General features: G+C 53.6%; 1 protein-coding gene across 4 annotated transcripts in view; it reads left to right on the forward strand.

Moving 5' to 3' along the window:
* The window catches only part of AP2A2 (adaptor related protein complex 2 subunit alpha 2), a 94163-nt gene that overhangs the window by 38105 nt on the left and 32037 nt on the right, over positions 1-24021 (forward strand). For all 4 annotated transcript variants that reach the window (XM_025355973.1, XM_025355970.1, XM_025355972.1 and 1 more), the window contains 4 exons: positions 3438-3506; positions 13091-13233; positions 15056-15249; positions 19989-20118. In XM_025355973.1, the coding sequence (XP_025211758.1) occupies positions 3438-3506; positions 13091-13233; positions 15056-15249; positions 19989-20118 (536 nt within the window). The remainder of the gene's footprint in view (positions 1-3437; positions 3507-13090; positions 13234-15055; positions 15250-19988; positions 20119-24021) is intronic.

A 24021-nucleotide genomic window follows, 5' to 3' on the forward strand; every position in this document is an offset into this window, starting at 1 on the left:
CTCGATCTCCTGACCTCGTGATCCGCCCGTCTTGGCCTCCCAAAGTGCTGGGATTACAGGCTTGAGCCACCGCGCCCGGCCGATTTTTAATTTTTTAAAAAATAAAAAATAAAAATGAAAAGTGACTTAAATGTACACAAACTTGTTTTTGCACACAACTCACCTTACCCTGTGTGATGAATAATTGTATTTTGACAGTGCTTGTTAAACGTGTGTCCCTATTAAGATCACTTTGTACTCTTTAAGCCTTAGTTTTCACGGCTGGTCCAGGTAGAGTTTAACTACACGTGGTCTCGTCTCTCTCCCATGCCTGGCTTGTGACGTACATGCAAGTATTTGTTGAGCAAGGGCCATTTAGCAATAGATTTAGCATGTACTGAAAGTTTGATTGTCGCATGTCTAATGTACATTTTCCCTCTTTTGTACAATGGAGAATTCCCAAATTTCATGGGTGTGAGCTGAGAAAAGACTTTAAGCTCTTATTCCTCTGCTGTCCCACTACAACACAGAAGACTTCTGTGACCCCAAAATATGTGGGGATTTCTCCCCATCAGCAGACAAGCAATCTGTTCTGCAGTGGGCACCAGCTGGGTGTCCTCCAACTCGATTCTGACACCGTCTACCTGGAGGTAGTGTCAGACCCCACAGGGCAGTCCCAGGACTGCCTCCTACTTCTCATGTTAGCCTCAAGCCTCAGGTTGTGACCTGCGCTCCTGCATGACAGACTGTGAATGGACATCTCATGACCCCCTCTTTGGATTCAATTAGTTTGCTAGAGTAGCTCACAGAACTCAGGGAAACACGTTTATTTGATCATAAAGGCTAGTATGAAGGGTGCAGGTGAAGTGATGCGTAGGGCGTGGTACTGGGGCATGGCTGCTCCATGTCCCTCCAGGGATCCCCATGTGTTCAGTTATCTGGACGCTCCCCAAACCCTGTCCGCCTGGGCCTTTTGTGGAGACTTCATTGGATAGGCATGATTGACAGCAGTGTACAAATGGGACTGGACCAAAAGGGTGTGATCTAAACCCAGCAGAGCCTGTCTGTGCAGATTCTTCCTGGCCTCTCTGTGTAGCATTCCTTCCCCAGGGTGTGGGGCAGGGCCCCTTGAGAAATGGGGGTCTTGTGACCCACAGTCAGACAAGGTAGGTCAGAGAATTTATTTGTGGCCAGCTCCAAGACAGAAAGGTGGGGGGTGTTAGAGTCCCTTGCTAGTCTCAGGGCCTGCCTTGGGGAAAAATACCAAGAGCTATGAGAGTTGTTAGCCAGGAACTGTGGACAGACCCAGCGTGTCCATATAATATCACCAGAAACTGTGGACAGAACCAGCATATCACCAGGAACTGTGGACAGACCCAGCATGTCCGTATAATATCACAGTAAGAGCTGTGAGAGTTGTGAGCTAGGAACTGTGGACAGACCCAGCATGTCCGTTTAATATCACAGTAAGAGCTGTGAGAGTTGTGAGCTAGGAACTGTGGACAGACCCAGCATGTCCGTTTAATATCACAGTAAGAGCTGTGAGAGTTGTGAGCCAGGAACTGTGGACAGAACCAGCATGTCCGTATAATATCACCAGGAACTGTGGACAGACCCAGCATGTCCGTATAATATCACAGTAAGAGCTGTGAGAATTACGAGCCAGGAACTGTGGACAGACCCAGCATGTCCGTATAATATCACAGTCGTATATTATCAAAGTGGACTTACCAGATTTTGTAGGAAAACCCTCGTGTTCCTACAAACCACTGTTTGCCCTGCAGCGCAGACCTACTCCCTGTATCGTAATCCCTCCTAGCTTCATCTGCTTTCCTTATGCGGTACATGGTGATTAAATAGGTGTGCGACTTCTTGATCAGTAACAGTCTTCTACCAGACTGTGTCTTCCATGAGGGTAACAGAGACCATGACTGTTTTTGCTCATCCTTGTGCCTTGGTGCCCAGCACAGTGTGTGGACAGTTGTAGGTGTTCAGTGGATATTTATGGAACAGATGCATCAGTCTGTCTTTAAGATTCCCTCTAGCTGTGCACTGAGTTGCCTCCGTGGCTCCACCCCAGTTCGTATGCTGAAACCCCAACCCCAGTGTGACTGGATTTGGAGATAGGGCTTTCAGGAGGCAGTTAAGGTTAAATGAAGTCATAGGGGTGGGATCCTAATCCTGTAGGGTTGGTGGCCTTATAAGAGGAAGAGAGAGTGTGCTCGCTTCATAAGCATGCATCAAAGAAAGGCCACATGAGCGCATAGAAGGTGGCTGTCTGCAAGCCAGGAAGAGAGCCCTCACCAGAAACCACCCTGCTGGTGCACTGACCACAGCCTTCCAGCCTCCAGGACTGTGAGATAAACTGTTTCAGCCACCCAGCCTGGGGTGTTTTGTCATGGCAGCCAGAGCGGACTAAGGTACCTGTAACTAAGTAAGAGACATGAAACTAAGTAAGAGACTAAGTAAGAGACATGAAATTGAAATGTGTCAGTTCAGGTATTTTGATTGCTGTTGGGGATGGATAAGCCAAAAAGAAAGACTGTTTTAAATGACTAGATTTTGTAACAGATAGGTCGTAATATCTATCAACAGATAGACCGAGTAGATCAGTCTTTCCTGCTTTGGACAGAAGCTAGCCTTTGGGCCTGTTGGTAGGAGCACTCCTAATGTTATTAATGATATTAGTACCTAACCGTATTTGTTGAGGACTTTTCTTGTAGGAATGCTCATCCCATCATGAGGGCCCACCTCATGACCCCATCCAAACCCAGTCACCTTCCAAAGATTCCATCTTCAGATACCATGACATTGGGTTTAGGGCTTCAACATGCGAATTTTGGGGGGACAGAAACATTCAGTCCATACGGCAGAGGAGGCAGGCTGATGGGCCCAGCCTTTATTTTAACGGGCACATCTGAGCTGAGTCTTGAAGGATGCGTGTTGCAGAGGCTGCATCTGTTTTGCAACTGCAGTTGATCCAGGAGGAAACTGTGGAGGTGAATTTATAAAAGAAAATTGGAAGCCTATGGTGGTAAAATTGTGTACTTTGGGCAGTAAAAGTTGATTTTAGGAGTAAACCGCGGTATTATTAGTGGATGACGATTCATCATGGCAAACGTCCGGCAGGTATTTGAGTTCTGAGCTTGGTAAAAAGGTGGAGTTAGAAATGGTGCTGTGGAGCACCCCTGGGTGTGCGGCGGCCGGCCGGGCGGTTCAGGACGTGCTCCTTCGCTGTCCTGACCCAGGTGCTCCCCTCGGCTGGGTCCCGACCCCAGCCCTGCTGCAGCCCCTTCCTGCCGGCTCTGGGTTGGAGGCAGGTGTCTGCTTTGGCTTTTCTCCTGCCTTGAAGTGGGGCCTCAACCCATTCGTGAGTTCTGTGTGTCAGTCTTATCAGGGAAATGGTGTTTCTTTAGAAATCAGTTAAAATAAAAATGCTTTTTTGTTCTTTTTTTAAGGCAAAAGTAAAGAAGCAGAAATAAAAAGGATAAACAAGGAACTGGCAAATATCAGATCAAAATTTAAAGGTAAGTATGTTTAACCTTTTCCAGGAAATGTCCTGTTGTAAATTTTCTGTAGTAAGAACCCAGTCTTTTTTTTTTTTTTTTTTTTTTTTTTTTTTTTTTTGAGACGGAGTCTCGCTCTGTAGCCCAGGCTAGAGTGCAGTGGCCGGATCTCAGCTCACTGCAAGCTCCGCCTCCCGGGTTCACGCCATTCTCCGGCCTCAGCCTCCCGAGTAGCTGGGACTACAGACGCCCGCCACCTCGCCCGGCTAGTTTTTTGTATTTCTTAGTAGAGACAGGGTTTCACCGTGTTAGCCAGGATGGTCTCGATCTCCTGACCTCGTGATCCACCCGTCTCGGCCTCCCAAAGTGCTGGGATTACAGGCTTGAGCCACCACGCCCGGCCGAACCCAGTCTTTTAATACTGTCTTCTTTTCCCCCACACTGAAGTGAAGTTCTCAGTTTCTACAGTTTCTATCAGGGCTCTGTCAGAATTAGGAAATGGCACGTGTGCAGCTGGTTAGGTGCGGCAGCCCCTCCTGGTGTCTGGTCTTTTCCTGGAGCTGGAACAGCACCGGTCCGGTCCCTGGCTGCAGGTCACGGTGTTAGCCACCAGGTCAGTGTGCTGGGGGTTCAGAGGACAAACACCAAGTACGGGAAGCGCTCTGCGCAAGGCGCCACCAAACGTTTCCTGCTGACGGTCAACAGGGACCTGACCCGCTCTCAGCAGACTACCTCTCTGTGAGCCAGTGTGCGGGCTGAGGGCCTTCCCTGAACATCCTTACTTTGAAGAATTGTGAAGTATAGACTTAGTTTTCAGCCCTTAGGACATTTGTGAAAGCCCAGTTAATCCTTCAAGCCTTAGTTTTTCAGTTAATGTTTACAGATTTGCGATCTGGCTCACCTCCCTTTGCATACCTTAGCCACAGTGTAGCTGAAATTGCTCAGGCACAGTGAATCTGGGAGAGGGCTGAGCCTGACTCCTGTAGAACTGGAGGGACAGGCAGAACACAGCTTGGGGACTCCTGGAGTTTCATGGGATGGGTGCTTTTGAGGGCTTGAGAATGGAGAATGGATATCCAGTAGTTTCTTTTTTCTTTTTTGAGATGGAGTCTTGCTGTGTCGCCCAGTGTGGAGTGCAGTGGCACGATCTTGGCTCACCTCAACCTCTGTCTTCCAGGTTCAAGCGATTCTCCTGCCTCAGCCTTCCAAGTAGCTGGGATTACAGGTGTGTGGCACCACACACCTGTAATTTTATTTAGTAGAGACAGGGTTTCTCCATATTGGCCGGGCTGGTCTTGAACTCCCGACCTCAAGTGATCTGCGCACCTTGCCCTCCCAAAGTGCTGGGATTACAGGCGTGAGACACTACTGTGCCTGGCCTGGCTGATTTTTGTACTTCTAGTAGAGATGGGGTTTCTCCATGTTGGTCAAACTGATCTTGAACTCCTGACCTCAAGTGATCCACCTGTCTCTGCCTCCCAAAGCGCTGGGATTACAGGAGTGAGCCACTGTGCCTGGCCTGGCTGATTTTTGTACTTTTAGTAGAGACGGGGTTTCTCCGTGTTGGTCAGGCTGGTCTCGAATTCCTGACCTCAGGTGATTCGCCCGCTTTGGCCTCCCAGAGTGCTGGGATTTCAGGCATGAGGCACCATGCCCGGTGTGCACATTGTTACATTGTTCTCAAATGTAAAATGGGGAAACCAGTGATCTCAAATTGGGTTCTCCAGGATGCGGACTCTGAAATGGGCTGTGTACAGAAGATTTATTGGAGAGTGACACCAGTGAAAAGTAAAGGGCAGAAGCAGAAGGAGATGTGGGTCTGACAGAGTCGCCACCACCTGCCCATCAGGGAGCTCGGGAGCCCAGATTGCCAGCTGGAGGCGGTGGCACTGGGTTGAAAGGGCTGCACCCTGGCACCCTCTCGCTCAGCCGTGGCTCTCCACGTGGGGAGCCTGATCCTGACAAAGCCAGCCCCTGCCAGCCGGCCTTTACTCTTGGCGCCACTGGGCCTTCATTGAACGGGATCTGTGTCTGCTCATTGTGAGGAAATGAGGAAATACATAGAAATTGCTTGAAAAGAAACCAGCGCCCAGCCAATGTTAATCCATTTTGTTTATGTGAAAAGGGTTCATGGCCTTTAGAATGCTAAAGATTAAATTTGAATAGGAGATTTTTATAGGTTTCAGAATCTAATTTGTTGAGGTATAACTTTAAAGACTTTGTTAGGCTGTTAAATTTACAAACTCTCTGGCCAGGTGTGGTGGCTTCACGCCTGTAATCCCAGCACTTTGGGAGGCTGAGGCGGGTGGATCACTTGAGGTCAGGAGTTCAAAACCAGCCTGACCAACATGGTAAAACCCCATCTCTGCTAAAAATACAAAAAAATTTAGCTGGTCATGGTGGCATGTGCCTGTAATCCCAGCTACTCCTGAGGCAGGAGAATTGCTTGAATGCGGGAGGAGGAGGTTGCAGTGAGCTGAGATCGCACCGTTGCACTCCAGCCTGGGTTACAAAAGCAAAACTCCATCTCAAAAAAAAAAAAAAAAAAAAGGGAGCCGAGCATGGGCTCACGCCTGTAATCCCAGCACTTTAGGAGGCCGAGGTGGGCGGGTCGCTTGAGGTCGGGAGTTCAAGACCAGCCTGGCCAACATGGTGAAACTCCATCTTTACTAAAGATACAAAGGTTAGCTGGGTGTGGTGGCGCGTGCCTATAGTCCCAGCTACTTGGGAGGCTGAGGCAGGAGAATCGCTTGAACTGGTGAGGCGGAGGTTGCAGTGAGCCGAGATTGTGCCACTGCACTCCAGCCTGGGAGACAGAGCAAGGCTCTGTCTCAAAAAAAAGAAATTTTTTTTTACAAACTCTGTATAAATATTTTGGGACTAAAGGAGACTTCATGCCTGTCTGGCTGTCCTAGATAGGGAAGGTGGCCCCTCCTACACAGTGACATGTTGGCTTTTGTTGAGCGTGCGCGTACCCTGGGTGGTGACAGCAGACACAGAAGAAAATCTACTCCTTGTCCGTAAGAAATGTGCTGCCTGAGGCCTGCCCTGCCAGCTGTGGGTAGGTGGGGTGACTTAGAACTGTGCTCTCCAATTTAGCAAGAGAGTCTCAGTCACACTCCTAGGTCTAAATGTTCTGGCAGCCTCATTGGAAAAAAGTAAAAAGGAGCAAATGAAATTGATCATATATTTTATTTAGTTCAGTATATCTAAAATGTTGTTGTAATCAATTGAAAAAAACTGGCCGTCATGGTGGCTCACACCTGTAATCCCAGCCCTTTGGGAGGCCGAGGTGGCTGGATCCCTTGAGGTCAGGAGTTTGAGACCAGCCTGACCAACATGGCGAAACCCCATGTCTATTAAAAATACAGGACTTAGCCGGGCGTGGTGGCGGGTGCGTGTAATCCCAGCTACTCGGGAGGCTGAGGCAGGAGAATTGCTTGAACCCAGGAGGCAGAGGTTGCAGCGAGCTGAGATCGTGCCAATGCACTCCAACCTGGGTGACAAAGTGAGACCCCGTCCCAGAAAAAAAAAATTAAAAAAACAAGGTACCGAGTTGTTTTACACCAGGTCTTTGAGGTCTGGTTGTGTGTGTCACACTAGAGTGCGTCTCAGAGTTATTTCACACCAGGTCTCTGAGGTCTGGTTGTGTGTGTCACACTTAGAGTGCGTCTCAGAGTTATTTCACACCAGGTCTCTGAGGTCTGGTTGTGTGTGTCACACTAGAGTGCGTCTCAGAGTTACTTCACACCAGGTCTCTGAGGTCTGGTTGTGTGTGTCACACTTAGAGTGCGTCTCAGAGTTATTTTACACCAGGTCTCTGAGGTTTGGTTACACCAGGTCTTTGAGGTCTGGTTACACCAGGTCTCTGAGGTCTGGTTGTGTGTGTCACACTAGAGTGCGTCTCACTTCGGACTGGCTGTTTCACTTGCTTACTAGCTGCGTGTGGCATGAGGCCGCTGTGTGAGCACTGCTGATTCAGACCAACCCTTCTGCTGAAAACAATTCATCGATTGATTGATCTGTTGATTTATTGAGACAAGATCTTGCTCTGTTGACCAGGCTGCCCAGTGCAATCACGGCTCACTGCAGCCTCAACACCCTGGGCTCAAGTCATCCTTCCACCTCAGCCTCCCAAGTAGCTGGGACCACAGGCGCCACCACCATGCCTGGCTAACACGTAAAAAAAGTTTTGTAGAGATGAGGTCTTGCCATGTTACCTAGGCTGGTTTCAAACTTATGGGCTCAAGCGATCGGTCTGCCTTGGCCTCCCAAAGTGCTGGGATTATAGGCATGAGCCACTGAGCCTGGCCCCTAGGAGTGTGGGTCCACTCGTGGGTGGAGGTGGGAGGCTGTCAAACACCCGAAGTGTATAGAGCGGCCCCCACAACAGAGGTGTCGGCCAGGGTGTCCGTAGTGCCAGGGCTGAGGAGCCTTGTCTAGAGGGATGATAGTCAAAGACTGGAGACCGCCTTCCACAGTGAACTGAAGGCCTCACCCAGAGGTAATACCCACAGGGCAGAGTGAACTGTCAGCGAGCCAGTCCTCTTCCAGACTTGCAGCCAGGGTCTTGACATGGGGATGCTGTACATAACCTCAAAATGTTGGGAAAGTTACAACTAGGGAAAGAATCGATATCCAACAAAAATACCTTTTAAGAATGAAGCTAAAAAATACCTGCTGAAGACAGAAATGGAAAGAATTTCCTACCAGAAGGCCTGTGCTAAAGGAAATTCCAAAGGAAATAATCCCAGATGGAAGTGTGGAGATGGAAAGCATGGAATGGGCAGGACAGCGGGAGATGTGTAGGTCACTCCAGTGCATTGTGTCTCGTGGTCATGTCTGTCTGTGGAGTTTCTTCAGTAGTGCCGTGAACTTTAGAGAGAGTTGAATCCGTATTTGTTTGCCATGAAGAAAACTGTAGGCCCAGATGGCTTCCCTGTGATCTTTATCCTTTAATGAGGGTTGTTAGGTGTGACCATCTGATGTGTGGCCTAAGGTGTGTGGACAGAAGTGTTCCTGTCAGTCCCAACCTCAGCGTTAAGGGAGTCTCCCCTCTGGGCTCTTCCTACCTCCGCTATGACAAGAACGTGCTTTGGGTGGTGTGGGCCCAGAGCACAGCCATGGACGGCAGGCCCGGCCAGATCTGACGGTGTCCTGACGGTGGCCTGTAGATGCGTGGGCAGGAAATCAGTGCTTACGTGCACCTGCCATGCTTGCAGGAGCCCAGGGGAGTTCCTGGGATGTTCACGGGTGTGGCTTCCGTCTTTGAGCCTTTAGAAAACAACTGTTGTGTTCTCACACTCTACAGTAGAGACTGGTAGTTTCTTTTTTAAAGAGACAGGGTCTTGTTCTGTTGCCCAGGCTGGAGTGCTGTGGCATGATCTTAACTCACTGCAGCCTTGACTTCCTGGGCTCAGGTGATCCTCCTGCCTCCACCTCCCGAGTGGCTAGGACTACAGGTGTGCACCACCACGCCCAGCGAAATTTAAAACTTGTCGTAGAGATGGGGTCTCGCTATGTTTCCCATGCTGATCACGAGTTCATGGCCGCAGGTGAACTCACCCACCTCGAGTGAATCCTCCCAAAAATGGTGGGATTACAGGCGAGAGCCACTGCACCTGGCTGGTCATTTCTTGTTATCGATCGTCTCCAGGAGTTTCCCAGGTAGTGCACATTAATTTGCTAACTAGGCCGGGTGCGGTGGCTCATGCCTATAATCTTAGCACTTTGGGAGGCCGAGGCAGGCAGATCACTTAAGCTCAGGAGTTCAAGACCAGCCTGGGCAACATGGTGAAACCCTAAAAATCTCTACTAAAAGTACAAAAATTAGCCATGTGTGGTGGCACATGCCTGTGGTCCCAGCTACTCGGGAGACTGAGATGGGAGGATCACTTGAGCCCAGGAGGTTGAGGCCACAGTGAGCCGTGGTCATGCCACTGCACTCCAGCCTGGGTGGCAGAGCGAGACCTTGTCTCAAGACAAAACACTTTAGTTTTTCTTTCAGTTGGGCAGCCTGTTGTTCATTTTACCATTAGTTTGCTTGATTATTAATTCATTGATGTAAAAGGGAAAAACTGAGCGACTGCCTTGTACCACACACTGTTGTTGGGGCTGGTGTGCATTGGTGAGGAAGTGGAAGGAGTCCCCACCCTGCCTCCGAGGGTGTGAGCCCCATGCAGGCTGTGGGGGTTGGAGACAGTGGAGCCAGCAGTGCCTCTGGCTGGTGACCAGATGGCTGGTGACCAGTCAGGTCTCTGTCCCTCTTCCCAACTTTCAGGTCAATAGAAAGCCTTGAGGTTCTGGTTGCTGACTCACTCTCCAGTTTATCTTACTCGACTTGATATTTTGTTATAAAAAAATACCAGGCCAGGTGCGGTGGCTCATGCCTGTAATCCCAGCACTTTAGGAGGCCGAGGTGGGCAGATCACCAGGTTAGGAGTTTGAGACCAGCCTGGCCAACGTGTTGAAACCCTGTCTCTACTAAAAATACAAAAATTAGCCGGGTGTGGTGGCGCGTGCCTGTAATCCCAGCCACTCGGGAGGCAGAGGCACGAGAATCGCTTGAACCTGGGAGGCGGAGGTTGCAGTGAGCCAAGATTGCGCCACTGCACTCCAGCCTGGGTGACAGAGTGAGACTGTCTCAAAAAAAAAAAAAAAAAAAAAAAAAAAAACAAAACAAGAGGCAGGTTTCAGTCATTCTGAGGTAGACATTTTGTCACATTTTATCATCTGTGAAAGATGGTGCTTCTGAACCTGTGTTGTGACCTTATGTTGCCCCAGACCCCTGACGCTCTGTGTCTGCTGCGCTGTTTCATTTTTATAATAACCTGCCGAGGAAGTTGGGCTCAGAGAGTTTAAGGGATATGTCTGAGACCACAAGACAAGCAAGTGGCTGCATCTTTCAGACTGGAGCCCAAACTTAATCGTGATCGTTTTATGGTTTAGGATGAGGTTTCCCAGCCATTCTCTCTGATCTGCACAAACCAAGGAGACAGGTATTACTGTTATCCTCCTCCTTTGATAGCTCAGAATATTGAAGTTCAACTCAACATTTTAAAATTGCTGGAATAAAAAAGTAATTCTAGCCCAGTACTGAAACTAGCATTTTGAAGACTGTATCAGTCTGGGTCCTTTCAGGAGGGATAAACTTCACAGTAGGCACCTGTCAGGGGAGCTGGCGGGCTCACCTGCTCCACCGAGATGGGTGAGGGTGTGGAGTGAGCATTGCTGCTTGTTTCCTGTGGCCCTGGGTTAAGCCAGGAGTCCACGTGCTGCCACGTGAGCAGCGGGACTGAGCACTGTGGCTTTTTCCTCGCGCTGGTGACTTCCGTCGCCCCTCCTCACAATGCTTATGCATCGGGTGGTGTGCCCAGGAGAGTGCTCTCTGACATCCCTGGGGGACCCAGAGGTGATCCTGCATTGTCCTCACTGTCCAGTGGGCTCAGCTTGTAAAGATGGGCCTAAGTTTCCCAGCACCTGGGAGCTCTAGAGCAGCTCTTTGTCTGGGGTCCTGCAGGAGCAGATCCTGGTCAGCTCTTCTGGGAGAGAGCCTGTCTCCACCTCTGTCCCTGTCTCCGTCCCCGTCCCCGTCCCTGTCCCACAAAACTCAGCCCAGTCGGGCTGTTGGTCCTCCCTGTCAGTTATTTTTTCCTTTGAGAGGTGCTTTGAGTGAGTAACAGGGAAGTCTCCGGAGGGAGGAGGAGGTCGAGCAGTATTTTTGGCTGTGGTTGTCCAAGGCGGCTTCCAGCGGGTGATGGAATCTGGGCTGGGTAGGAGACACGGTGCTGGGGCTTGCCAGTGGAGGACCTCTGCTGCGAAGCCCGTGCTCAGCTGTGTGTGCTCTCCTGCACAAACAGGGCACGGAGAACGTGTCTGCTGGGACCCCTTGGGCATAGCAAGCAGGTAAGTGGGTCAGGGCAGGGGAGGGAGGAACGAACTTCATGGACGGGAGGCTGGAACCGGGTTGGGTCTGCTTTTATTTATATCGTCTGGTCTGTTAAATGATGTTAATTTGCTACTGACAAGGAACGGGCTTCTCATGAGCTCCTCGGAGTCCAGCGTCCAGCTGACTGGCTGATGGGCGATGCACCGTTCCCCAGGAAAGTGGCTGGTCTGTATTCTATACAGCCTGAGAGGTTGTCCATGGAGGTGTAAGCGCCCCAGCCCTTCACAAGAAGGGGGCCAGAGCAGCTGGTGTGGCTGGGCTATCTTCCCAGTCTGCATTCCTTCACGCTGTGGCAGCAGAGTCTCCGTGAGACCTGGCCTCAAGGCCACCTTTCCCGCTCGCCTCCACAGCCTGCTGGAGGCTGGCTCCGAGGGGCACTCCCTTACCTCTCAGGTGGGATAGGAATGCAGAATGTTCTTTTTCTTTTTTTTTTTGAGATGGAGTTTCGCTCTTGTTGCCCAGGCTGGAGTACAATGGTGTGATCTCGGCTCACTGCAACCCTCGCCTCCCAGGTTCAAGCAGTTCTCCTGCCTCAGCCTCCCGAGTATCTGGGATTACAGGCATGCACCACCATGCCCGGCTAATTTTGTATTTTTACTAGGGATGGGGTTTCTCCATGTTGAGGCTGGTCTCGAACTCCTGACCTCAGGTTATCTGCCCGCCTTGGCCTCCCAAAGTGCTGGGATTACAGGCGTGAGCCACCGCGCCCGGCCCAGAACGGCCCTTTAAGGGTCAGTTTTATATTTTGGAATTTTATATTCTGCTAGTTACGTGTTTTTGTTTTTGTTTTTTCTTTGAGACGGAGTCTCGCTCTGTCGCCCAGGCTGGAGTGCAGTGGCGCGATCTCGGCTCATGGCAAGCTCCGCCTCCCAGGTTCACGCCATTCTCCTGTCTCAGCCTCCTGAGTAGCTGGGACTACAGGTGCCTGCCACTGCGCCCGGCTAATTTTTTGTATTTTTAGTAGAGACGGGGTTTCACCGTGGTCTTCGATTTCCTGACCTAGTGATCCACCTGCCTTGGCTTCCCAAAGTGCTGGGATTACAGGCGTGAGCCACCACGCCCGGCCAGTTACATGTTTTGAACCTGCTCTACCGTGATCCCTTGTGAGGGACTCAGGCAAACTGGGATGAGGCAGAGAAACAGAAGCCCTAGGGGCCATCGCGTGTGGGCCTTGTTTTCATGACTAGCTGATTTGCCCTAGAATGGCTGTGAACTGGCAGATAATTTAGACTGTGTTCATCTGCCCAAATAAATAAACTGATTTCAAAGACAAGCTTGATGGTTGAAGGCAGGGTTTGCAAGTTCCATCACAGCAGGGCCCTCTGTGTGATTTTGGCTGGTCGGAGTGAGGCCCTGTGAGGGCCAGCTGGGCTGCACCTGCCCAGGGTTGTCCTGGGAGGGCAGAACTCTTGTTGCCAGGTGTTCTGGTGCCTGTTTTTGAAAGGGAAATAAAAAACTTGGATTCTGATGAGTACCAGGAGGTTAGAAAGGTTGTCCATGCTCAGCAGTGTCTGCAGCTTCACCTTCCTGGACCTGGCCACCCCTCTGCTGGAGGCCTGTCCGTTCTGCCTGCTGTACTGCTGCACTGCCCTCTGCTCTCCCCTCTCCCCTGCCTCTGCCCACCTGGAATAAAACCTCTTCCCCACCTTTTCTGTAGGTGACAAGGCTCTTGATGGCTATAGTAAAAAAAAGTACGTCTGCAAGTTGCTCTTCATCTTTCTCCTTGGCCATGACATTGACTTTGGACACATGGAGGCTGTGAACCTGCTGAGTTCAAACAGATACACGGAAAAGCAGATCGTGAGTATCGCTGCAGGTGGAGGCGGTGGAGGACGGCCTGTGCCTGGCAGGACTGAGGCCCCGTGCCCACGTGGGGTCGCCGCTTCCTTCTCTACCCACAGCTGACATGAGCCACGTGGGTCTGCTGCAGATGGAGATGCATGTCCAGTCCGTGTTAGCACCTGCTGCTAACACCTCGAGGGCCCCCTTCCCGCCTAATCTGGGTGCTCTTCAGGAAGCCCCATGCCCTCACAGCGTTCCTCCTCCTGCATGCTGTTCTCCTGATGAGGTGGCCATGCCTTCTCTTCCTCCTTTCTTCGAAACCTCCCTTCCGGCGAGTTCCAAGACTTCCTGGTTGGTCTGGAGAGTGGTGCACGTGACCCAGCGTTTGATGTGGTTGGTGCCCTGTGCCCATGAGGTCGGCCTCCAGAGGAGGGATGTCTGCCTGCCACAGTGCCTTGTTGACACACTGTCCTGAGTAGACCCGTCCCGTGGCCCCTTGGACTGCTTTGTTTCTGCAGTAGGCACTGGATGCACATGGCTGGGTCTTGGTGCGGAGGGTGCTCGGCCCACCATCTCCCCAGCCATGCACAGTGTCCTGTCACTCCGTGGAGGGTGTTCGGTCCACCATCTCCCCAGCCCTTGCCGGGCTGATGCACGTGTCCTGTCACTCTGCTTTTGAAACCTTCATGGGCTCTGCAAGTTGAGCTGTGTAGTCTCTTGTAGTCACATTATTTTTGTGTTTTCCCTGGTGGTATAAAGTAACATTTTCTTCCATTTGTCAAAAAATTAAACTTAGAGAAATTAAGAGAGACTCTAGATGTCTCAGGGGTTTTGATAAGTTTTGGTATTTATTCAACGAGCATTTGTGGAGTGCCTGTGGTGCACCAAGTAGTGTTGGGGGACATTGGGGATTAGCCTCGAGGACAGAGGCACAGGGACCAGAACTTGGGCCCTGCCCTTGTCCTGGGGGAGATGGGTGTCACATGGCTCCACAGACATAGAATTTGAAAGGATTTGAGAGAGGGAGTGGGGGTGGGTGTGTTGAGCTGAGGCTGGAAGGAGGGGAAGTTAACTGGGGGGCTGAGGGCGGGAGGAGCAGGGTGAGCAGAGCAGGTGGTGCCTGGCAGTGGCCTGGGCTGTGAGAGCAGGGCTGAAGGGGCAGTAGTGTTTGGAAGGTCGGGAGCTCCCTGGTGGCATCTTCCTGGGAGCTGTGGGAGGCTGGGCACATCTACCTGGGTGGTCAGTGATGGATTGGGTCTGGAGAAAACCACTGTTTCCCCCTGGGTGGGGAGGGTGTGACCTGTGAGGATGGCTGGGAAGAAGTGACAGTGACACGGGACTGGGGTTTGCCCTGGGTCGGTGGGGGTGGGGGGTCGGGGCGGCGTGAGGCTGTGACACAGGCAGATTAAAGAGTGGGAGGGAACAGGCAGCTGGGTTTCTGGAAATCACTGTAGCTAAAATCAGCCTGTCAGTGAAGGTTCCCTCCTATCTTAAGTCGAAGATAGTGTGATGCCCGGAACACTCAGATGCGTGGCCCACAGTGGAGTGAGTGGGACTGGGGGGTCCGGTTCCTGTTGGCGTCTGGCTCATGGCATCCTAGTCAGATGTGCCCCACAGGAACGCTGCGGCATGAGAGCATTGTAGCGGAGCCATCCCGGTTGCACCGGAACAGACGTTTGCCGAGTCTTGAGAGCTGCAGCTCCCACAGCAGTGCCCTGGGTGCATGGGTGGTGCTGGGGCTGCTTCTGCGTCTGTGTGTCACTGCTGGTTGGGTGACTCGGGGCCACAGGCAGAGTTGGATTGTCACGAGGTTTCTCTTCTCCTGTCTTTTGGAATGCAGGGCTACCTTTTCATCTCTGTGTTGGTGAACTCGAACAGTGAGCTGATCCGCCTGATCAACAACGCCATCAAGAATGACCTGGCCAGCCGCAACCCCACCTTCATGGGCCTGGCCCTGCACTGCATCGCCAGCGTGGGCAGCCGGGAGATGGCCGAGGCCTTTGCCGGGGAGATCCCTAAGGTCCTTGTAGCCGGGTATGTGCCGGGCTCCTGCCGAAGATGTGCTGCTTTCATGCCCAATGCATCAAATGTGGAGCTGCTTAGCCTAGGAAATGTTTTACTCTCCCCGTCTTATGGGAGATGAGATGTAGCCTGAGGTCGGATCCAGAATTACAAGTTTAGGCTGGGCGTGGTGGCTCATGCCTCTAATCCCAGCACTGTGGGAGGCCAAGGTGGAAGAATCACTTGAGCTCAGGAGTTCAAGACCAGCTTGGACAACATAGGGAGATCCCATCCCTACAAACAGTTTAAAAAAATTAGCCAGGCCGGGCGCGGTGGCTCAAGCCTGTAATCCCAGCACTTTGGGAGGCCGAGACGGGCGGATCACGAGGTCAGCAGATCGAGACCATCCTGGCTAACCCGGTGAAACCCCGTCTCTACTAAAAAATACAAAAAACTAGCCGGGCAAGGTGGCGGGCGCCTATAGTCGCAGCTACTCAGGAGGCTGAGGCAGGAGAATGGCGTAAACCCGGGAGGCGGAGCTTGCAGTGAGCTGAGATCCGGCCACTGCATTCCAGCCTGGGCGACAGAGCGAGACTCCATCTCAAAAAAAAAAAAAAAAAAAAAAAAATTAGCCAGGTGTGGTGGTGTGCTCCTGTCGTCCCAGCTACTTGGTAGGCTGAGGCAGGAGGATTGCTTGAGCCCAGGAGGTCAAGGCTACAGTGAGCTGTGTTCATGCCACTGCTCTCCAGCCTGGGCAACAGAGCGAGATCCTGTCTCCAAAACAAAAAGAGAATTACAAGTTTAGATTTCAAGTAAAGTGCAGTCAGATTTTCCCTCTCCAGTACCACTGAGATTCAAAACAAATCAAAGAAGAATGCCCAAACCCTGCTGGCCAAACCAAGGAGAGGCTTCAGCCCCACAGGTCACCGGGTAGAACGACGCATCTCGGGGCAGTTCCTCCTCGCGCCCTTTCCAAAGGGCTTCATGCGGAGAAGCCGAGCACCACAGCGAAGTGCCCTTGGCCATCTTTTCCGTCCCTCGTTAATTTGGAGAGAAGCCTTGTGGGGCTGAGTCACCAGCTCTGGAAGAGCTTAAAGCAGCCCTGGGGTATGTGCCACAGGCAGGGCCCCCACCGGCGTGTTCCAGGATACCCTGTGGAGTTGGGAAACTGACGCCCTGCCCACATGGTGCCACCCAGCTGAGCTGGGCCTCAGACCACAGGAGAGTGGGTGGACATCCACGCAGACTACACAGTGAGAACCGGAGAGAAGGTGGTGGGAAGGCATGAGAGAAACAGGCCTAGACCCGGCATCTTAGCTGGGCCACATTGGCTTTGTGAGGGCACTGGGCCATGTCTTCGGTTGTTAGAGTGGGTAGAGACCAGGGTGCTGCACCCCACACCACACAGGACGCCCCCTAACAGAGAATGAAGCAGCCTTCTGTCAGCTGCAAGGCAAGGAGGATGTCCCACAATAGAGAATGAGGCAGCCTCTTGTCAGCCGTGAGGCAAGGAGGAGCCCGCCTGGCAGGGAGACCGCAGCACAGTCCTGAGAAGACAGCTATTCAGAAGCACAAGAGCTCAGAGATGGGTAACCCCGCAGTAGGATGGACAGGAGCAGAACCGGAGAACCGGGGGAGCAGGTGCAGGGCCTGAAGGCACCGTTGCTCCTCAGGCCATTCAGTCACAGGTAGCAGACACGTGGTGGGTGCCCTGAAAACAGGGTGTCCAAGATGGAAGGAAGGCGGCTTGAATAACCAGAGGACGCTGGTGCAGGAGACGGAGGGTGGGCTGGGGATCGGAGTCAGCCAGAAGGTCCAGTGGATTCTGCCTCAGGGCCACGGCCCCCCGGCCTTCCCTCTCCTCCTCCCCCCAGGGTTGTTGCTTGCCTGTTTTTTCCTTCCTGGGCTCTGAGGTTTTTGTCCACTGCGGTGGCCGCTGTATACCCAGCATCTTGAACAGTACCAGGTCCCTAGTAGGTGCTTGGTGGGTGTCTGTGCGTGAGTGGAATGCAAGACAGGGCCACCCCTGAAGCGCGTGCAGATTGATGAAGTAGGGCATTTCCTGAACCGAGCACCTGCTGCAGGAGCCAGGGACAGAGCAGAGAGGAGCCAGGGCGAGGAGGGGTCTCCAGGGGCCAGTGCATTGCGTTTGCAGCCAGAAGGGAGCAGGTGGCCCATGTTGTGGTGCCTGAGTGGGCCCATGGGGATGAAGGTCACAGGCAGGGTTCTCCTACCTCAGAGAGCTCAGGTAGCATGGTACCCATGGTACCTTCCTTGAAGAAAAGGGCCAGTTGTTGAAATCCATCTAAGTAGTGGATGACTCAAAGTAACCTGCTCAGGCTGGGCACGGTGGCTCACGCCTGTCATCCCAGCACTTTGGAAGGCCGAGGTGGGTGGTCCTGAGGTCAGGAGTTTTGAGACCAGCCTGGGCAACATGGTGAAACCCCGTCTCTACTAAAACTACAAAAATTAGCTGGGCGTGGTGGTGCTCTCTTGTAGTCCCAGCTACTCAGAAGGCTGAGGCAGGAGAATTGCTTGAACCTAGGAGGCGGAGGCTGCAATGAGCTGAGATCGCGCCACTGCACGCCAGCCTGGGCAACAGAGTAAGACTCTGTCTCAAAAGAAAAAAAAAAAAAAGAAAAAAAAACCTGGGCGTGGTGGCTCACGCCTGTAATCCCAGCACTTTGGGAGGCCGAGACGGGCAGATCACCTGAGGTCAGGAGTTCGAGACCATCTTGGCCAACATGGTGAAACCTCCATCTCTACTAAAAATATAAAAATTAACTGGGCGTGGTGGCACCCTCCTGTAGTCCCAGCTATTTGGGAGGCTGAGTGCAGGAGAATCACTTGAACCTGGGAGGCGGAGGTTGCAGTGAGCTGAGAGTGCTCTGCTGTATTCCAGCCTGGTGAAAGAGTGAGGTTCTGTCTCAAAAACAAAAACAAAAACAAAAAAAACCATGCTCAGGAAGGAGGTGCTGTGGTTGGAGGACTCCTGGTGTGTGTGTCACCTAGAAATGGAAGGACAGAGTGGGTGCTGAGGAGGTCAGGTCATTCCTAGGGCCAGAGGTAGGGATGGGGGCAGCAGCCAAGGCAGAAGAATGGGGGTGGTGTCTCTGCTGGGATGGATGGAGTTGATGGAAAGAGAACCACCATGGAGGTGCAGAGTAGCCGTGGGGTCCTTGGTTTCCCTCATGTGAGCCAACACTGGAGAGTAGTGGTGGGGTCCTCGGTCTCCCTCGTGTGAGCCGACGCCGGAGAGTAGTGGTGGGGCCCCCGTCCCCCTTGTGTGAGCCGATGCCAGCCCTTGCGGATCCTCCTGCTCTGAGGAGCGTGGCATGCTGGGCGGCGCCCTCCTGTGTCGGCATTCGTAGCCACAAGCATGGAACCTGGTTGGTTCCTCTCTGTTGAAGGACTGCTAGGGGCCGAGTCATGGGGTCCTGAGGCTGCCTGGCAAGGACAGCCCTGCTGGCGCCTGGTACACACCCCTGAAGTGGCCTCGACCACACATCCACGTGGACGCACAGCAGGGTGTGTGTGCGGTTCCTGCTCTGGGCTGATCTTGTGAGGATGGGGTGAGCCGGAAGAGGGACACAATGCCTACTTCTCCTTTCAGGGGCTGTTTGCACCCAGAAGGGGAGTTTTTTACTCAAAGTAATTTTTCTTTGGAATAGTATGGGGGAGATTTAGGAATAAAAAAGCCAGAAGGTAAATGGTACAGGTTGTCTCTACCCACTTTTCTTTCTTTTTTTTTTTTTTTTTTTGAGATGGAGTCTGGCTGTGTCGCCCAGGCTGGAGTGCAGTGGCCGGATCTCAGCTCACTGCAAGCTCCGCCTCCCGGGTTCACACCATCCTCCTGCCTCAGCCTCCCGAGTAGCTGGGACTACAGGCGCCCGCCACCTCGCCCGGCTAATTTTTTGTATCTTTTTAGTAGAGCCAGGGTTTCACCGTGTTAGCCAGGATGGTCTCGATCTCCTGACCTCGTGATCCGCCCGTCTCGGCCTCCCAAAGTGCTGGGATTACAGGCTTGAGCCACCGCGCCCGGCCCCACTTTTCTTTCATGTGGAGCAGTGGATCCAGCTGATTCTGTTAAGTGCTTGGAGAAGAGACTGGCCCTTTTTCAGCTGTGTCTCCACAGCATCCACCCCAGGCTCCCTGTTGCCTTCCCAGCTGCTTAGCAGCGTCTGGTGGCAGGAGGGCGAAGGGGGATAAGCAGAGCATGGAACACGGCTGTGGCCTGAACAAGTGTGTTGGCAGCAGAGCAGAAGAGCCCATGGCTGGCTCCCTTCCCACCATGTCTGCAGGGACCCGAAGCCCTTTGCTCTGGGGCTGAGGGCACGGGCGGCCCAGCCCACTGTTCAGGGTGGGGCGTGGTGGGGTGAGGGTAGGTGTGGGGCAGGGGAAGATCACCAAGCAGATGTGGAGCTCCATGGCGGTGCAGGGCCCTCCACACACTTCTGTTGTGATTGTGGATTAAGTTGTAACAATAACAAGAGAGCTATTGTTCAAACAACGAATGAGCAACATGAGCTGCATGTGGTCGGCTGGTGGTTTTGGTGGTGAGAAGGTTGGCAGGGAGACCTTTGGAGCAGGGCCCATGTGTGCTGAGAACGCTGCTGCTGCCCCCTAGGTGGCCCTTGGCAGGCGGTCCTGAGTGCTGTCCTGGCCCCTGTGCCAGCCCCACCCCCGCATCTCCTGCTGGCTCTGGGGGGTGCTCCGTGCAGCTCTGTGCTGTGCTCAGCCCGTTGGGAGTGACTCTGACGTCTGTCTTTCAGAGATACCATGGACAGCGTGAAGCAGAGCGCGGCCCTGTGCTTGCTGCGCCTGTACAGGACGTCCCCTGATCTTGTCCCCATGGGCGACTGGACGTCCCGAGTGGTGCACCTGCTCAATGACCAGCACTTGGTAAGTGCCCTTGGCTTCGGTTCTCCCCACTCCCCAGGTGACCTTTGGGATGGCCGTTGCGAAGACACCATGGTGCGCCTTCTCGGGATGCCCAGGAGAGGCTCTCGCAGGGGCTACTGTGGCTGTGAGTGCCGAGGCCATGGCGGCCCTTCCTGGGGCTGGATGAGTAAGACTCCACCTCTGCTCATCCTGTGGCCAGGCACTGGCTGAAGCCCTTGTAGCACGGAGGCTCTGCAGACACCCACAACTGAGACACGTGTTTCCTGGAAACACCTGTCTAGTACGGGAAGCTCCTGCCTGGCGTCCCGGCTGCCTGTGCCCTCATCTAGGCTCCCATGTGCAGTCTCACTAATCCACATGCCTACTCCACGGGCCAGGCACAGCGGTCATCCCCATGGTATAGGCATAGACCGGGGTGGAGGTTTGCAGCGATTTGGTGATGTGTATTCAGGTGCCGTGAGAGGCAGGTGTAGGGGAGGGGCTGCGCCAGCGTGTGAGCCCCAGGGGCTTGGGGGTCACAGGGCTGTCCACCGCATCCAGCAGGGGTGGATGTGGGCAGAGTGGGCTTGTCCTGCCTGAACTCTGCTGTATGAGTAAGAGGGTCAGAGTTGGCAGGAGTGGAAACATTTCCTGCTGTGTGGGGAGGCGTGTGGGCCGGTCACGCGTTCACAAGGACCCAGGATCGAGGGCCGAGAAAACTTTCCCGCGTTGCCGTGAGCCCCATCCTGGCGGGGGAACCTTTCAGACGGCGCTGCTGGAGGCTGTCGTCCACCATCCTGTGTACCCTGGGAGGTCGTGGGATTTTCCAGCTTTGCAGTCAAGGAGGCTGAAGCTCAGAAAGAGGAAGTGTCCTCTCACAGCCCCAGGCCTGTACCCAGAGTGGGCGTGCTGGGGCCTTGGGCGTCCGAGAGTGTGCAGGTGAAGCAGCTGTGTGGGAGCCGTGAGTCGGCAGGGCCTGGTTAGGGAGGCAGGCCCTGGGCTCCTGCTCCACATGGCAGCCGGGCACTGGGCTGCTGAGCGGCCGGGGCTGCCTGCTTTCCCCCGGGCCTTCTGCAGACAGGATCTGGGCACGCTCCGTGGGACTGGCCGGGGCTGCTGTCATTGCTCCTGCCTTGGAGGGAAGTTTCTGCGGCCATGCGGCCGTAGGGTCACCCTGAGTGCTTTTCAGGGTGGCAGGGCCTTGCCTCAGGTGGCCACGAGGGCACCTCTCCTTGGATGCTGTATGATTCTGTGACCCCAGCTACTTGGTTTGCTTTTTGTATTTTTATGCATGTGGCTGTATTTCACCAGGCGCTTGAGTCAGCATATTCTTGGTTAAAGGCAACAGAAACTCTTCCTGAAGGGGTGCCACAGCCAACCCCAGGGTGGGCTCCCTGCTGACCAGCACTTTCCCATCTTACCTCTCCCAGCTTGTGCGCCCACCCCCCCGGCAGGCTGTCTTTTGTGTGGCCATGGTTTTTGTCGAGCGCCTTCCACCTCTGACAGTGAAGGCCTGAGGCTTGGCTTCTCTGGTCTCAAGTCATAAGCCCCCAAGAAAGGTGTCATTTGCTCACTAGAGTTAGTGAGCTCCCCCATGTATCCTTCAGGGAGATCTTGAGTGGGGCAGGAGGCATGCGCAGGACCAGGTGGGTGAGGGTCAGAAGGTCGGCGGTCAGGCGTGCACCCAGACCTTGGGCATGGTGGGGAGGGTGGTGATGTGGCCTGAGTGCTGCATGGGCACCATGCTGAGCCTTGGGTCTTGTAGCCTGAGGGTGGCCTGATGGAGCAGACAGGTTGGAGTGGACGAGGACAGCAGACACCATGGAGAGAAGGGTTGGGGGGCCGGGCCAAGGGCTGGAGGCCACTGAGGAGACACTGAGGTCGCCGCGGCGCCAGCTGCTGCCACAGGGGTGGGGCCACGTGTCGCGTGCCTGAGTGTGCTTGAGAGGCCTCTTGCAGTCTCAGTGCAGGGGGAGGACATCCTAAGTGAGAGGCTGAGCTCAGTGCCCATGAGTGCCTGTCAGCCTGTCACAGGCGCATTCTAGATGCGTGTTCCCTGGGGGAACACACCCTGAACATTCAGGAGTCCCGTGGGGAATGACTCTGCCCTCATGGAAGTTACATATACAGACCTGCAGTTTCTTACAAGTTCTTTATTGGATTTGGCAAAATCTGTTAGCACTTTGCTCACCGAGAAATACAGGAAGAAGACCAATCAGAGCCATTTCTTTCTTATAGCTTTCACATTTTCCTTGCCAAGGTCACAGGCATAGCAGGTCTCTGGGGAGAGTGCCGTGCTGTAGTAGCTGTACCCCAGCCAGGCTCAGGAGCCGTGGTGCAGGGCGAGCGGTGGGGGGACTGCATCAGTCATTCGAGTAGACATTTTCTTTCAGACAGAGTCTCGCTCTGTCGCCCAGGCTGGAGTGCAGTGGCGTGATCTCAGCTCACTGCAAGCTCTGCCTCCCGGGTTCACGCCATTCTCCTGCCTCACCCCCCCGAGTAGCTGGGACTACAGGCGCCCGCCACCTCGCCGGGCTAATTTTTTGTATTTTTATAGAGACAGTGTTTCACCATGTTAGCCAGGATGGTCTCCATCTCCTGACCTCGTGATCCACCCGCCTCGGCCTCCCAAAGTGCTGGGATTACAGGTGTGAGCCTCACTGCACCCGGACTTGACATTTTCTTTTTTTGAGACAGAGTCTTGCTCTGTCGCCCAGACTGGAGTGCGGTGGCCGGATCTCAGCTCACTGCAAGCTCTGCCTCCCGGCTTCACGCCATTCTCCTGCCTCAGCCTCCCAAGTAGCTGGGACTACAGGCGCCCGCCACCTCGCCCGGCTAGTTTTTTGTATTTTTTTAGTAGAGACGGGGTTTCACCGTGTCAGCCAGGATGGTCTCGATCTCCTGACCTCGTGATCCGCCGGTCTCGGCCTCCCAAAGTGCTGGGATTACAGGCTTGAGCCACCGTGCCCGGCGACATTTTCTTTGAGACAGAGTCTCGCTCATCGCCCAGGCTAGAGTGCAGTGGCGCGATCTCAGCTCACTGCAAGCTCCGCCTCCCGGGTTCAGGTGATTCTCCTGCCTCAGCTTGCTGAGTAGCTGGGATTACAGGCGAGCGCCACCAAGCCCGGCTAATTTTTGTGTTTTTAGTAGAGACGGGGTTTCACCATGTTGGTCAGGCTGGTCTCGAACTCCTGACCTCAGGGCGTCCGCCCGCCTTGGCGTCACAGAGTGCTGGGATTAGTGTGAGCCACTGCGCCCGGCACAAGTAGACATTTCCTGAGCTCACTGTTTACATTTTCAGAGTGAATTGGTATCATTTATTTTATATTTTTACAAAAAATTTATGGGAGAATGTCTTTACGTAATTGAAGTCTTTTTTCAAGAGATCTGAGTGACTAAATCCCTGGTGGCTGTCCTGGAGCGGTAACAGACTGTCCGGTGCTGTGTCCTGGAGCGGTAACGGGCTGCCCGGTGCTGTGTCCTGGAGCGGTGACGGGCTGCCCGGTGCTGTGTCCTGGAGCGGTGACGGGCTGCCCGGTGCTTGGGGAGGACCACTTGTGCCCTGGGACCCGAATCCGTTCTCACTGAGGCCAGGAGGAGCGGGGAGGGAAGACGTGCTGGGCCTGGTGGCCTCATCCAGTCTGTGGTGGTCCAGTGACTGCCAGGGCCACTTTCCAAAAAGGAGAATGGAAAAGGACTTCTCCAGTTGCTCTTTTCTACAGTCTCATTTCTGGGTTGTAAAGATTCAAATCAGTCTGAGGGTCGTGTCTCCCTCTGCAATGAACATGAGTGATTAAACCAGAGGCAGCAAGTGCAGATGACGATGGAGGCCAGGCCAGGAGAGGACAGCAGGCCAGGTGGCGTGTGCAGCCCACATGCTTGACCTGCATGGTGGATATGGCCCTCTGGCCCTTTGACGTTGGC

Source organism: Theropithecus gelada, chromosome 14 (genome assembly GCF_003255815.1).
Source record: "Theropithecus gelada isolate Dixy chromosome 14, Tgel_1.0, whole genome shotgun sequence".
Classification (NCBI taxonomy): Eukaryota; Metazoa; Chordata; class Mammalia; order Primates; family Cercopithecidae; genus Theropithecus; species Theropithecus gelada.